Here is a 14,127-nt window from a genome sequence, read left to right on the forward strand (position 1 = left end):
TGAGACTTGTTGCTGAGGAGAGCTGCACCTTTGTTTCCCAGGGGATGGACAGGCGTCCTACTGGCCTCTGGGGCCCGCGCAGCGCAATGCCCTGGGGCTGCCCCGCCTCTCAGCCGCCGTCCTCCCTGCGTCTGGGCGGAAGGCGCGCCCCCGGGGCGCGCGCGCTGCGGGACGAGGCGGGGCCGGTCCTCCGCGCCCCGCTTCCCCGTGCTACTAGCGCCGGCAGGCCGCGTGGGGCGCTGTTGCCGCCGGGGGAGCACCGCCCCCTCTTCCTCCAACTCCTCCCGCCTCCTCCCTCTTCCCCTCCTCCTCTTCACTACGGTTCCCACTCTCTGGGTGGGGGCGAGCGCGTCCGGTTTGCTGCAGCCCTTCGAAAATGGCAACTTGCGCGGTGGAGGTGTTCGGGCTGCCGGAGGACGAGGTGAGGAGCCACGGGCTGGGGGCTGCGGGGCTGCGGGGCGTGCTTCCCGTCACGCTTGCCCATCAGTTGGATCCGAGGAGGCGGCGGCCGCCAGAGGGTCGGCTGTCAGCGCCCTCCTCCCTCTGCGCGAGCCCCGGAAGCGAGCCAAGCGTCGTGGGGACCCCGGGGGCTGACCGGCACATGGGGATGGGTCGGGGGCTTGCTTTAGGGAGCCAGATTTTCTTCGAAAGCCTGTGTACTCTATACCCGTCTCTTCCCTGGAGCCGCCGCCTTCCTCGTCAGTTTCCTTCAGGAAGTGATGAGGAGGGGGGCTTGGCAGCCAGCGGCGTGAGTGCGCGGGGGCACGCGCAGCACCCCGCCCGCTGGTCCCTTCTCTCCACCCCGCCAAGTGTGAGCTGGGGGCGGTGCGGGGAGCGCCGAGTTTCCCTGGAGCTTAGCATCCCGGCTGCTGATTAGCCTGCTCTAGTAGAGGCCCGTTGGGCTTAACTTTATGGACTTTGAAGGCGTCCAAGTGAATTGTCATTAGCTTTTGGGTTTTTCCTTTTTCATCTGAAATCCTTTTTAATACCTTACTAGGAGACGGGGGGTGAGAAAGCAGGTAGATAGATTTATTCCTCTCATATAGCAACAAGTGTCAAGTGTGGAAAGTTCATGCTCTCTGTTTCACTGGTCTTCACTGATATTTAAAAAGTTAAGCCAGGAAAGTATAAATACTTCAAAGAACTTCTCACAGCTGTTCACTCTGAAAATTAGCTTCTGTGACTTGAGAAGGCAAAACTGTCTCTTTTCACCTAAGTAACTTACGCTGGTTATGCCTTACTCTTATTTTAAAAAAATAAGGCCATTTGGCAAGAGTAGTTCCATTTTAGATGTGATGCGACTTCCTCTGTGTCCCTGTTGATTGTTTCAAAAATGGGAATGGGTGGGAGATGAAAAGACTAGAAGTCTAACCGTGACTAGTTAAGTTTGGGGAAACAATTTAAGCATTCCTATTGATTGACTAAGCTGTCACATGTACCTGTTATCAACATTAGACCCAATTAACTGTAAATCCTTCAACATAATTTAGATTGATTGCTTAGATTTTTCTAACAGTGTTGTAATATTGCCATCTCTTAGTAACTTGGTGTCTTCAAACATCTTTTATAAAGTGTCTTTTACATTCCTTTTGACAGTTTTTGCTTTATAAACAGTGGGCAACTTGTTGATGCAGGCAGGTTAACTCAGAGTGTTTTGAGAATGATTATGTGATGCAGTTAGAATTAAATTTCTTAGTTATTGCTACCAGAAGAGAAGCAAGGTGGTAGTGTACAAATGGTGGCAGCTAGGCATGCAGCCCCTCAGAGATGACAGTCAGTGTTGTGGCTAAAGATAATATTCTAGCTAATGTCTCATTATTGTTCTGTAGAAGAGATCAGAGGAAAATAATACAGTATTGAACCTTTGATAGATTTCTTCTTATCAGTCCGGCCTCCCTGCTCGCTACAATAAACTGTTCAATGCAGATAATCTCAAGCTGGCATCCAACCCGATCAGGCTGGCCTTGGACTTTCTTTCCCTGTTGTTACTACTCAGAGATAGGATCTTCTATTCCAGATTTCTCATCTCATTTCCTCCCAGCAGAGCCACTTGATCACAGACAGCATCTTGTCAGAGGTGTCATTCCCAGTCTGTTCTCTTTCGGTACAGGTCAGTGTTTTCAGTTATCTGCTTCTCGTATCATTCCTCTGTCCAGCTGAGATAAATTGAATCTTGAATCATGGCATTTGGTGGGTGGTCAGCAAGCTATTGGGACCAAGGGCCAGAAACTCCACTCTGAAATGAGGTTTTTCCTGAACCAGCTGAAGAATTTGTACTTCTGAGAAGTTTTCTGGTGTGGGGCCCACTCTTGTCACATAATAAGGGTCCCAGTTGTCAGTTTTATGACGCAAATTTCCCCCAACTCCCTCTGTTCACTTTTTCCACATTGAGGAGGAGAGTAAAATAGGAAGATAGGAGACAGGATGATGAAGTGTTGTCTTTCACTTCTTCCATTGTAATTTGGGTTATTCATTTGAGAGATGTTTTTTAGCTGTCTGTTCTGTATCAAGCAGTATGCTAGGCATCAGGTACGCAGAGAGAAAAAGCAGTGTCCTCCTGTTTTGTGAGGAGCTCATGGTCTGGTGGAAAAGACAAAAATCACTTGTTTTCTGGTAGAGGTTGCCATCTCACCACTATCACTTGCCATTTATTTTCTGATCCATCACAAAAGTGAAAGAGGGCTTAGGGAACACCCTCCTCTGCTTTTTTAAAAACAATTGCAGCTATGTCATTTTCTAAAACTCACAAAGTAGTCTGGGAATAGGCAGCCCTCTGCTGTTGATTAAAAGTAAGATAGCTTTCCTCTTGCAGCAAAAGAGGTGATTTTTATTTTAAATTAGAAACTGAAACGAGAAGAATGAATAGACATGGGATAGAAGCTAGTGAGAGAATTGTGATTTAACCAGTATATACTGCATAGCTGATGAGTCACTCTGTATGAGCATATTGGGTATTGAAGTATGCTAAAATACCTGTCTCATTTTTCAGTGAATTTTAGCTCTTCCACAGTTAAATGTCTTTCAGTAAGAGATGGTCCTGGCTCCATGTTCAGAATTTTGCTGTTAAGGTATAACAAACTAAGAAAGTAGTGTACTATTGGAGTTGTCTGGTGGCACAGCAGGTTAAGGATCTAGCCTTGTCACTACAGCAGCTGGGTTTGATCCCTGGCCTGGGAACTTCTGCATGCCTCAGGCGTGGCCAAAGGGGGAAAAAAAATGTAGTGTACTATAATTTATACCAAATTTACTCTGACAGTCTCTTGGGATTAACAGTAGAAACTAAGGCCCTCTCACCTGTGGTGAGAAGGAGTAAGGTAGATATGGGGCTTGCCATACAGCATCCCCACTTCATTTCAGTGGACTTCCCTGTTAAGCAGAGCCTGGAAAACTGAACACTGTGTTTCCCAGACTCTGTTGCACTTAGTGTTTTGTGAAGAGGTTGTGAAAAAGATTTCCTAGTTAGGTGTATGTCCTTGAGATTGGGAAGGTGAAAATGAAGTGGGGCATAACTTCTTGTTTCTTTGACTTGTTCTGCTGACACGTGTAGTCATGTAGACATTGAGGGTTTCTGCAAAAGTATTTCACTATCTGGTAACTTGTTCTGTGGGTATTGATAGGAAGTTACAGAAATAGCGGTGGTGCAGCTTCCTGATGTCTAGATTGAGTATGTTCTTAAAGTCAATGGATCTGGTGGTGGCTCCTGATGACCTACCTTTCTGACTCAGGCACATGTCACAGCTTCCTGGGTGGGCCAGTTCCAAGGTGTTTTCAGGTCCTTTTGAGGCATAGCGTACAGCCTGCCCCCTCCAGAGCTTCTAACAATCTTTGGAAACACCTGACTCCCTGTATAAGCTGTTTCTTCTTACAACATCTATAGTAATTTCTATTTCCTACAACTGAAACCTGACTGAAACAAAAAAAAAAAAGAAGGAAAGAAAGAAAGAGGAAAGGATTGAGTCTCCATTGCTAGTGTGGGAGCACAGTTTTCACATACAGAAGAACGGATGCCTCTAATGATGAAAGCCATGACAATGCATATGCAATAGAGTCCCTAAGAAGCACGTATTCTCACCCATCAAGGCCAAGCAGAAGCAGACCCTGCTTGGTATCACACTGAGCCTGAGAACAAAGTTCTCAAATCTACATTCCCAGCACACCAAGAAGGAGAAGTGTGGTGTACACAGCGACTTCATTAGTATTTAACCCAGTCTTTCATGTGTTGATTTTGCCATTACTGCTTTTTTGCAACTCTTTAATTCCATCATCATTCTAAAGTATTTTTCGTGGGTTTCCATGGGAACAAAGAAGTAGATAAATATAGTTTATTTTTAATAGTTTACTTTTTAGTTATTTTAAACCAGCAGAAATTTGAAAGTACAGTACAAAGAACTCTAAATCCTCCTAAAGTAGATTCTCCAACTGTTGATAGGTCACCGCAATTATTCTCATCACCCTTTTTTGCCATTTTCACTAGTCTTTTTTGGAACTATTTGAGGGCAACCTGCAGACATGATTCCCCATCACCACTAAATACTCTAGTGTGTATTTTCCTCAGACAAGAATGCTTTGCTACATAGCAACAATTCAAGCCTCTAAGCCAGGAAGTCAGCATTATTACACCACTACCATTTAATCCACAAATCCCATTCAATCTTTGATGTGTTCTATTATTTTCTCTTCTTTTCTGATCCAAGATCCCATCTAGGAGTATACGTTGCATGTACTTCTTTCAGTCTTTTCTAATCTATATCGGTTCCTCAGTCTTCTTTATTCTTGACAGTTTTTTGTTTTTGTTTTTAATTTTTATGGCTGTACTCGGGACATATGGAAGTACCTGGGCCAGGAATTGAATCTGAGCTGCAGTTGCGATCTATGTAGGATCCTTTAACTCACAGCACTGGGTGAGGATCGAATCCACACCTCTGCAGCAACCTGAGCCACTGCAGTTGGATTCTTAGCCCACTGTGCCATGGCAGGAACTCCCATCCTTGACAGCTTTAAGGTGTACGATTGTACAGCCTGTAGGATGTTCCTTATCCTGGATTTGTTTACTGTTTCCTCATGATAATGAAAGGCCACACTTTTGGAGCAAGAATCAAGGAGATGATGCTGTGTTTTTCTCAGTGTATCACATCAGAGTGTACATGATTTTGGCTTATCTCATCACTGTGGATGATAACTTGATCACTTGATAATATTTGTGTCTGCCAGGTTTCTTCTTGGTAATGTCACCATTTCCCCCCTTATAATTGGTTAGAATTTTGTGGAGATGTAATCAGAGATTGTGCCAGTCTCCTATCCAACATTCCTCAGATCTCTGTCCACTAGTTTTATTAACCATTGATGGCTTCCCCCTGAATCAAATGCTACTATTTTTATTCCGTCTTTATTAATTGGTGTTCTGTGTAAGAAGAGCCTTCCCTTTCTCCTCCATTTATTTATCCATTTATTTATTTATATCAGCATGAACTTGTAGAATCCCCTTATTCATTGAGTGGTAATTAATTACTATCATTAAATGATTTATGGATCAAATTATCTCTGTGTATACCCTTTTAGGGAGGTTCCTTTATTCTTGTAACAAGTCCCCATTATTCCTTGAACTCTTCATTTTTTTTCTGGCAGCGCATGTTCCAGTCCCCTCTTGTATTTGGCCTGGCCTAGCACTGTCTGGAAGCAGCCATATCTCTTAGGAACACTGGTTACATTTAGTAGGAAATGCTTTTTTTTTTTTTTTCTTTTTGGTCGCACCCACAGCATGTGGAAGTTCCTGGGCCAGCAGTCAAACCCATGCCACAGCAGTGACCCAGGCTATGCAGTGACAACACTGGATCCTGAACTTGCTGAACCTTAAGAGAATTCAGAAAATGGTTTTTAGAAGCCAAGATCTGGGTGCTCACTGTGCTCGTTGTTAGCAGATGTCATTGCTCTTCAACCGTCTTAGCAATGAGAATCAAGAAGTGTGTGTGTACCACACACATATACATACCTAAGTAAACACATAAATCTATAGCTATTTGTGTATCAATCTGTACATATATATTTAAAAATCATTAATTCATACCAGTATCTCCAATTCAAATCTAATACTTAAGGGTTTTTCTAGTCATAAGTATCCTCTCTAAGAATGAAAATTCTGACTTTCATTATCCTTAGTCCATATACTTATGTTTTTGGTATAACTAATTTCCAAACTGTGCAGATTATCCTCTGTCTGCCACTTCTGCTTCTTGCCTCCTTGGGTGCCTGTAGGAGCCCTGCTATTGCATTGCTATGCAATACTCTCCTTCTCTCTTCCGAGTCCCATGCCCCAGGGGCATGCTACTGAAGCCTCTCTGTATGCCACCCCCCTTTTCCCTTCCGTGACCCATGCTGGTGAGCATGCTGACCATGCACCTCCATGAAATTGCCCCCTCCTCCCAAATTCTGCCTAAGGTAGGCCTGCCATTGACTCCTCTGCACCAGGAAGAGAAGAGAAGGGCCTGTAATTTTTTTCAACAGTTAACTTTTAGCCATTCATATATTACATAGGAATAGAATTATGGAGGTACCTTTTAAATACATCATTTAGGGTGAGCAGGGTATAGAAAATGGAATTTGACTACGTCGAAATCTGGCCCTGTCACTTACAGGTCATCTGGCTTAAATTGTTGACATCTGTCAGAGAAGTATATTTAAACCAGCTGATTCTCCTGTCTCCTAACTATATCTGGTAGTAAGACTATTCTGCAGCACCTGGAGTCATGTGCGGTTGTTGATTTGAATTGCTAAATGCATTGTTCTACTGAATCAGTGTTAGCAACCTCTTACTTCTTGAAGCTTCTATTTAGTGTGGCTTAATTCTCAATCCTATCAAAGTTTTAGGAGGATAAATGGATGGAGAAAGTAGATCTGCAGGTGAATGCCAGGAGAAAGACACAACACAAACAAATGGAAAAAAGTTTTGATAAGACTTTCGTGGAGTAAATATGTCTCCACATGGCCTGATGCAGATGTCTGGCTTCCCCATGTGAGACATGTCGGGGCAATGAGGAGAGTAATGTGAAGTCATGTCGGTGCACATTGATGCTTGAATGAAAATATCCTCCTTCAGAGTAAAAGAGTCCATCTAAATATAATCACAGCTGCTTTTAATTGAATGTTCGCTACATTTTGGACTCCAGGTTCTGTGTTTTCATACTTTGGCTGTAATTGTCCCAACAGTCTTGCAAGAGTGGGTAGTGTTGTCCCCATTTTATAGAAAGGAAATCCGAGATTGTGATTTGCTCAAGGACTTATTCCCAGTAGAGTGAATATGGGATTGAAACCCAGAACTCTTTAGTACCAGAGATATGATCTTTCTTCTCTTCTCCATGGATAGTTGCTCAAATAGAAGAATTTAACAGGAGATTCTTTTTTAGGAAGATGATGAGTGGAACACGTGCAAAATTAACTCGTAACTGCTCTTACGTTCTTCCATATCTTCTGTCTTTTTTGTTATAGCTTTTAGGTGGATCTCTGAAGTACTTGAATTCTATATTTGCTTGACAAATATTTGTTGAACACTTACTATGTGTAAGGCATTTAAGTCAGGTCATGAGGTTGTGATGATTGGCAACAGACTTTACTACATTTAGAGTAATTTACTGGTGAGAGAGAGGGACATTATGTAATCACTCATCAATGTTTTATAAATGTTATGAAGGAAAAGAAATGTAAGATGAAAGTGTGTAACAGGAAAAAATGAAGTTTATTTTATATGGAGGAGGGAGAGAGTATGAGGCAAGGCCAAGGAAGTGAACTAAGGATGGCTAGGAATTAGCAGTGGGGAGAGGGAAGACTTCTATGTAAATAGAACTGCAAGTGCAAAGGATGAAATGGAGAGGAACATAAAGAAGGCTGGAGTGTTGGAGAAAGAGGGATGATGTCAGGGGATGAATCTGGGGGTGAGAGGAGAGGAAAACAGAACCCTGTCAGGGCCTGAAAGCCATTTATTAAGGATTTTGAGTTTGATCCCAAGTGGAATGGAAACTCACTAAATACCTGTGTGAGCATACATGCGCACACACGCACACATGCACACACACACACTCACACTCTCACACTCATCATCATTGTTATAACTATCATCATTAACAATGCTCTGGAGTACCCGTCCCGGCTCAGTGGTTAACGAATCCGACTAGGAACCATGAGGTTGTGGGTTTGATCCCTGGCCTTGCTCAGTGGGTTGAGGATCCGGTGTTGCTGTGAGCTGTGGTATAGACTGCAGAGGCGGCTTGGATCCTGCATTGCTGTGGCTGTGGTGTAAGCCAGCGGCTACAGCTCTGATTCAACCCCTAGCCTGGGAACCTCCATATGCCGCGGGAGCGGCCCAAGAAATAGCAACAACAACAACAACAAAAGACAAAAAAAGACAAAAAAAGACAAAAAAAAAAAAAAAAAAAAAAGAATCACTACTCAACTAAATCTAATAATTCTGGGTACTTTACTTTACCATGGTTGTTACTGCCCAGAAACTCCTAAGGAAGTTTAACCGTGCCTAGCAGATATAGAGCAATCATACCAGGGGAAGAAAACTGCCATCGATTTGTAGGTTCTCTTTCATTTGGAAAACATGGTCATCTTAAGTTATAAGGCATTTGTTGCTTAAAAAGTTTTTAAAAAATACGTCCTTTCCTCCCACTCTATCAATGTTTTTTATTAAATATTCAGTGTTTATATTGTTGCAATATGTAAATAGTGCTAGTCACATCTGTACCACTGTACCAGGTTTATAATTATTTATTGTACGTTTTTTGTTTTCATTTTCTGTACAGGTATCTTAAATTAAATTGCAAACTATCTGAAAGAGCTATAAAACTACTCAGTGTATTTATAGACACACACACACACACAAAGAATGCTATCCATTCGCTTTTCTACACTCCTCTTGGCGATAGCCTCTTGCTGTATTGCATTCTATCTGAGCTGCTTGCACTCCACACCTGTTGTATAGCCATAATCTACAGGTTTCTGTTTGCTACTATTGTGAGAATTCTCTTGATCTCTTGTCTGTGTTGAATCCGCTGTTTCCTTGACCTCTTGTCTTCCTCTTTCCTAATTTATTCCCTCATTTGCTGATGTACATCTTCTGTGTGTGTGGCCAGTACTGTTGACTGGAGTATTTCACAATAGGGTTTTCTGAATCTATTGTTTCATTGTGTAATGCTCAAATACAGTGTTTGTGCCCTGCTCCTCTCAGTTTTCTCAGAGAGAAGTCTTCCAATCTTCTGTTTGGTGCTTACAGGTTTAGCAGCTGGTGTTCTTGGACCCAAGTAGGGAAGGGGGCCAAGGGCTCACTGTGCAGACTTTCCTTTGTTTTTAATTTGTTCTTCATTCCTACTTTCAGCTACTTCAGAAAGGTTTGTTGTTGATCAAGAATTTATCAGCCCCTACTGTGCGCGAAGTGATCTGCTGGGTTTTATAGAGGATACAAAGATGATGAAAAGATACTTTTCTTGGGCTTCAAAATCTCACAATTTGTTTTAAATGTTTTGTTTTGTTTTGCCACACTCATAGCACACAGAAGTTCCCAGGCCAGAGATCAAACCCATGCCATAGCAGCAGCCCAAGCCACAGCAGTGACAATGCTGGATCCTTAACCCACTGAGCCACCAGCGAACTCCTCACAATTTTAATAGTGGAGAAAGATACATAGTTTATTGCCTCATTTAAAAGATAGTATGTGGCAGATGATACCTAATTGAACCTCTAACAAAGAGAAGGAAGATGACATGAGTCAAGGCTTTCAGAAAAGGTAGCATTTGAACTTGAAGAGAGGACAGAACTTTTTTTTAAGAAAAAGAGTTTAATGTATAAAAAGTTTAAGAAGTAAAACCAAAACCTTCATAATCTCACTATTTTAATAGCTGTTTTCATTGTTGTGTATTTTCTTCTAATCTTTACCTATCTGCACATGTGTTTTTAATGGCATTGTCACAGAATAAGTATCATTCTGCATCCTGATTTTTCCAACTAACATTATAATTATTTTGTCATTAAATAATATTTTTTCTTTTTTCTTTACTTTTTGCTTTTTAGGGCCTCACCCATGGCATATGGAGGTTCCAGGCTAGGGGTCAAATCAGAGCAACAGCTGCCAGCCTACACCAGAGCCACAGCAAGGCCAGATCCGAGCTGCATCTGTGACCTATACCATAACTCACGGCAATGCTGGATCCTTAACCCACTGAGCAAGGCCAGGGATCGAACCCGCAACCTCATGGTTCCTAGTCGGATTTGTTTCCGCTGCTCCACTACAGGAACTCCTTAAATAATATTAATCATCACATTTTTAATGATTTCAAAAGCATCTGCTCAGATGATATAGGACTTTAACAATGAAAGGGTAGAGGATAGGGAAGAATATGCCAGGCAGAGGGAATTCAGCTTGTATTAAAAACTCAGTGATGGAGTTCCCGTTGACTAGCTCTGATTCGACCCCTAGCCTGGCAACCTCCATATGCTGCAGGAGTGGCCCTTGAAAAGCCAGAAAGACAAAACAAACGAACAAAAACAAACAAACAAAAAAACAACTCAGTGATAAGTAAACACAGGATATACCTTTGTTAAAAAGTAGACTGAGTTCCCGTCGTGGCGCAGTGGTTAACGAATCCGGCTAGGAACCATGAGGTTGCGGGTTCGGTCCCTGCCCTTGCTCAGTGGGTTAACGATCCGGCGTTGCCGTAAGCTGTGGTGTAGGTTGCAGACACGGCTCGGATCCCGCGTTGCTGTGCCTCTGGCGTAGGCCGGTGACTACAGCTCCGATTCAACCCCTAGCCTGGGAACCTCCATATGCCGCGGGAGCGGCCCAAGAAATAGCAACAATAACAACAACAACAAAGACAAAAGACAAAAAAAAAAAAAAAAAAAAAGGTAGACTGACAGAAATGGGCAGCAGAAAGAGGGGAGAAGGATGAAGAAAGTAACAAAAAATTTCCTAAGACCTGTGAAAGAAAGGAAGGGTTTAAAGCTCTGCATTTCCTATTCCTGTTTTTTTGGAGGGGTGTGGGGGAGGGAGTTTGATGAAAGATTAAGGAGCAGTTAGTAGTTATTTTCATGAATTGCAGGGAAAATCTCCACCCTTGGAAAGCTGCTTTTAATTACTGAAGCCGCTTGCATAGATAACATATTACCATTTTGTTTCTCCCTGTCATTGAGAAAAGCCACACAAGTCTCTGCCTACAATTTTCAACCTTTCCATTTCACTTTCAAAAAAATCAGTAAATTTCTCTTTCGAGTGGAAGGGGAAGATTCCAATTTAAGTGAAAAGCTCTGATCTGCTTGAGGATAATGTCTTTGTTTTGATGAAAGAAAAGATACTTCATTTTTGTTTCTTTTTTACTCATTTGAGTACTATCAAGATTTCTGTGAGAGTACTTTTAGTATCATGATCCTAACATTACTGGAGAGTTTGGTCTCTAATTGCAACATAAATGTTCTTTTCCTTCATTTTCAAAGAAGATGTGAGGTATGATCTCTGCTTATGCATGTGATTGAAGAGACCAGTTTGGACAATTTTCTAGCATAAATTTATAAAATAAAGTGACTTCAAATTGAAATGAAAATAAGTGGCATTCCTTATTTAATTTTCTGAAAAAAATCTTAAATTGATGTAGCTTTACATCATTTAACCACAACATCTAAAGTAAGTAGTCCTCATTTTTGTGGTGGAAAATGCAAGTATAAAGTTTAAAAGTTAAATGTATCTGTGACTGTAAGTTATCATCCTCTGGAATTGTTTTTAATTAATGCTTCTTAAAATTTTTCTCCAGAAGACTTCTGGGGGATAGATTCAGTAGAGGCTAACATAAATGGGTTTTTAAAAAATAAGTTTTATTGGAGTACAGTTGATTTAGTTGTGTTAGTGTCAGTTATACAGCAAAGTAAATCATAATACTTGTACATATATCTGATCCTTTTCAGATTCTTTTTCCATACAGATTATTGAATAGATTACCCTGTGCTATGCAGTAGATCTTTGTTATCTATCTGTTTTATATATAGTAGTGTGTATATATCAATCCCAACCTAATTTATCCCTCCCACCCCACGTTTCCCCTTTGATAACCATAAATTTAGTTTCAAAACCTTTGAGTCTCTTTCTTTTTTGTAACTTCTTGTGTATCATTTTTGTTAGATACTCTGACTTCACTTAGGATGATAATTTCTAGGTTCATCCATGTTGCTGCAAATGACATTATTCCACTCTTTTTTATGGATGAGTAATATTCCATTGTATATATGCACCACATCTTTTTTATCCATCCCCTGTTGATGGACATTTAGGTTGCTTCTTTGTCTTGACTCTTGTAAATAGTGCTGTGATATACATTGGGTGCATGTATCTTTTTGAATTATGGTTTTCTCCATATGTATGCCCAGAAGTGGGATTGCTGGATCATATTGTAGTTCTATATTTAGTTTTTCGAAGAACCTCCATACTGTTCTTCATAGTGGTTGTACCAATTTACATTCCCATAAACAGTGTAGGAGGGTTCTCTTTTCCCCACACCCTCTATACCATTTATTGTTTATAGATTTTTTTTTAAATGATGGCCATTCTAACTGGTGTGAGGTGATACCTCATTGTAGTTTTGATTTGCATTTCTCCAGTAATTAGCATTGTTGAGTATGTTTTCATGTGTTTTTTGGCCATCTGTATGTCTTCTTTGGAGAAATGTCTATTTTAGTTCTTCTGCCCATTTTTTGATTGGGTTGTTTGTTTTTTTGATATTGAGCTGCATGAATGGTTGGTATATATGGGAGATTAATCCATTGTCATTTGCTTTATTTGCAAATATGTCCTCCCATTCTGTGGGTTGTCTTTTTGATTTGTTTATGATTTACTTTGCTGTGCAGAAGCTTTTAAGTTTAATTAGGCCCCATTTGTTTATTTTTGCTTTATTTTCATTACTCTAGGAGGTGAATCAAAAAAGCTATTGCTGCAGATTATGTTGAAGAGTGTTCTATGTTTTCCTCTAAGAGTTTTATAGTATGCAGTCTTTTGTTTAGATCTTTAATCCATTTTGAGTTTACTTTTGTGCATGGTGTTAAAGAGTGTTCTAATTTCATTCTTTTACATGTAGCTGTCCAGTTTTCCCAGCACCGTTATTGAAGAGGCTGTCTTTTCTCAATTGTATATTCTTACCTCCCTTGTCATAGATTAATTGACTATAGGTGTGTAGGCTTATTTCTGGGCTTTCTATACAGTTCCACTGATCTCTGTTTCTGTCTTTGTGCCAGTACTGTATTATTTTGTTGACTGTAGCTTTGTTGTAAAGTCTGAAGTTGGGGTATCTGATTCCTCCAGCTCTGCTTTTCTTTCTCAAGATTGCTCTGGCTCTTCAGGATCTTTTGCGTTAACATACAAATTTAAAAGATTTTTGTTCTAGTTCTGTGAAAAGTGCTATTGGTAATTTGATAGGGATTGTGCTGAATCTATAGATTGCTTTGGATAGTAATAGTTATTTTTACAATGTTGATTTTTCCAATCCGAGATCATGGCATCTCTTTTGATCTGTTTATGTCATCTTTGATTTCCTTCGTTAGTATCCTATAGTTTTTAGAGTATGGGCCTTTTACCTCCTTAGGTAGATTTATTCCTAAGTATTTTATTCTTTTTGATGCAGTGATAAATGGGATTGTTTCCTTAATTTCTCTTTCTGATCTTTCATTGTTAGTGTATAGGAATGCAAGAGATTTCTGTGTATTAATTTTGTATCCTAACATGGATGGTTTTTAAATCAGGAGCTCCACAAATATGGATTGAGCTTTTAAGAAGGGTTTGATAATTTCTTTCCTCACTTAAGGTCATATACAATTTATAAAAGCTTATCTGCACTTTGAAAATATAAGATTATTAAATAATATTACTTCCTGAGGGGACTTCTGATTATATTTTACCACCTGAGAGGGTTATATTTATTAAGTTATCATGGAAAATATTTCTAATTTTCAGAATTAGTCTTGGAGATAAGGACCTACTAAGTAGCCACTTCCCAGTCAACCGATATAGAAGAATTTGGCTGTAGGGCCTGTGGAATATTTTAATTGGCCTAATTATTCAGTGACCTTCCAGGAAAATCTGACCTTCAGATTTTTGGG

At 40.6% G+C, this 14,127-nt stretch overlaps 1 protein-coding gene across 4 annotated transcripts in view; it reads left to right on the forward strand.

Annotated features, from left to right (window-relative positions):
- The first annotated feature begins 306 nt into the window (after window positions 1-306).
- Window positions 307-14,127, forward strand: part of NEDD4 (NEDD4 E3 ubiquitin protein ligase) — a 128,658-nt gene continuing 114,837 nt past the window's right edge. For all 4 annotated transcript variants that reach the window (XM_021094888.2, XM_084969548.1, XM_021094899.2 and 1 more), the window contains exon 1: window positions 307-421. In XM_021094888.2, the coding sequence (XP_020950547.2) occupies window positions 377-421 (45 nt within the window). In that variant the 5' untranslated portion in view covers window positions 307-376. The remainder of the gene's footprint in view (window positions 422-14,127) is intronic.

Source organism: Sus scrofa, chromosome 1, assembly GCF_054392235.1.
Source record: "Sus scrofa isolate SSC_HxYL_T2T_F1_AM1 chromosome 1, Sscrofa_HxYL_maternal_Yorkshire_Landrace_v2.0, whole genome shotgun sequence".
Classification (NCBI taxonomy): domain Eukaryota; kingdom Metazoa; phylum Chordata; class Mammalia; order Artiodactyla; family Suidae; genus Sus; species Sus scrofa.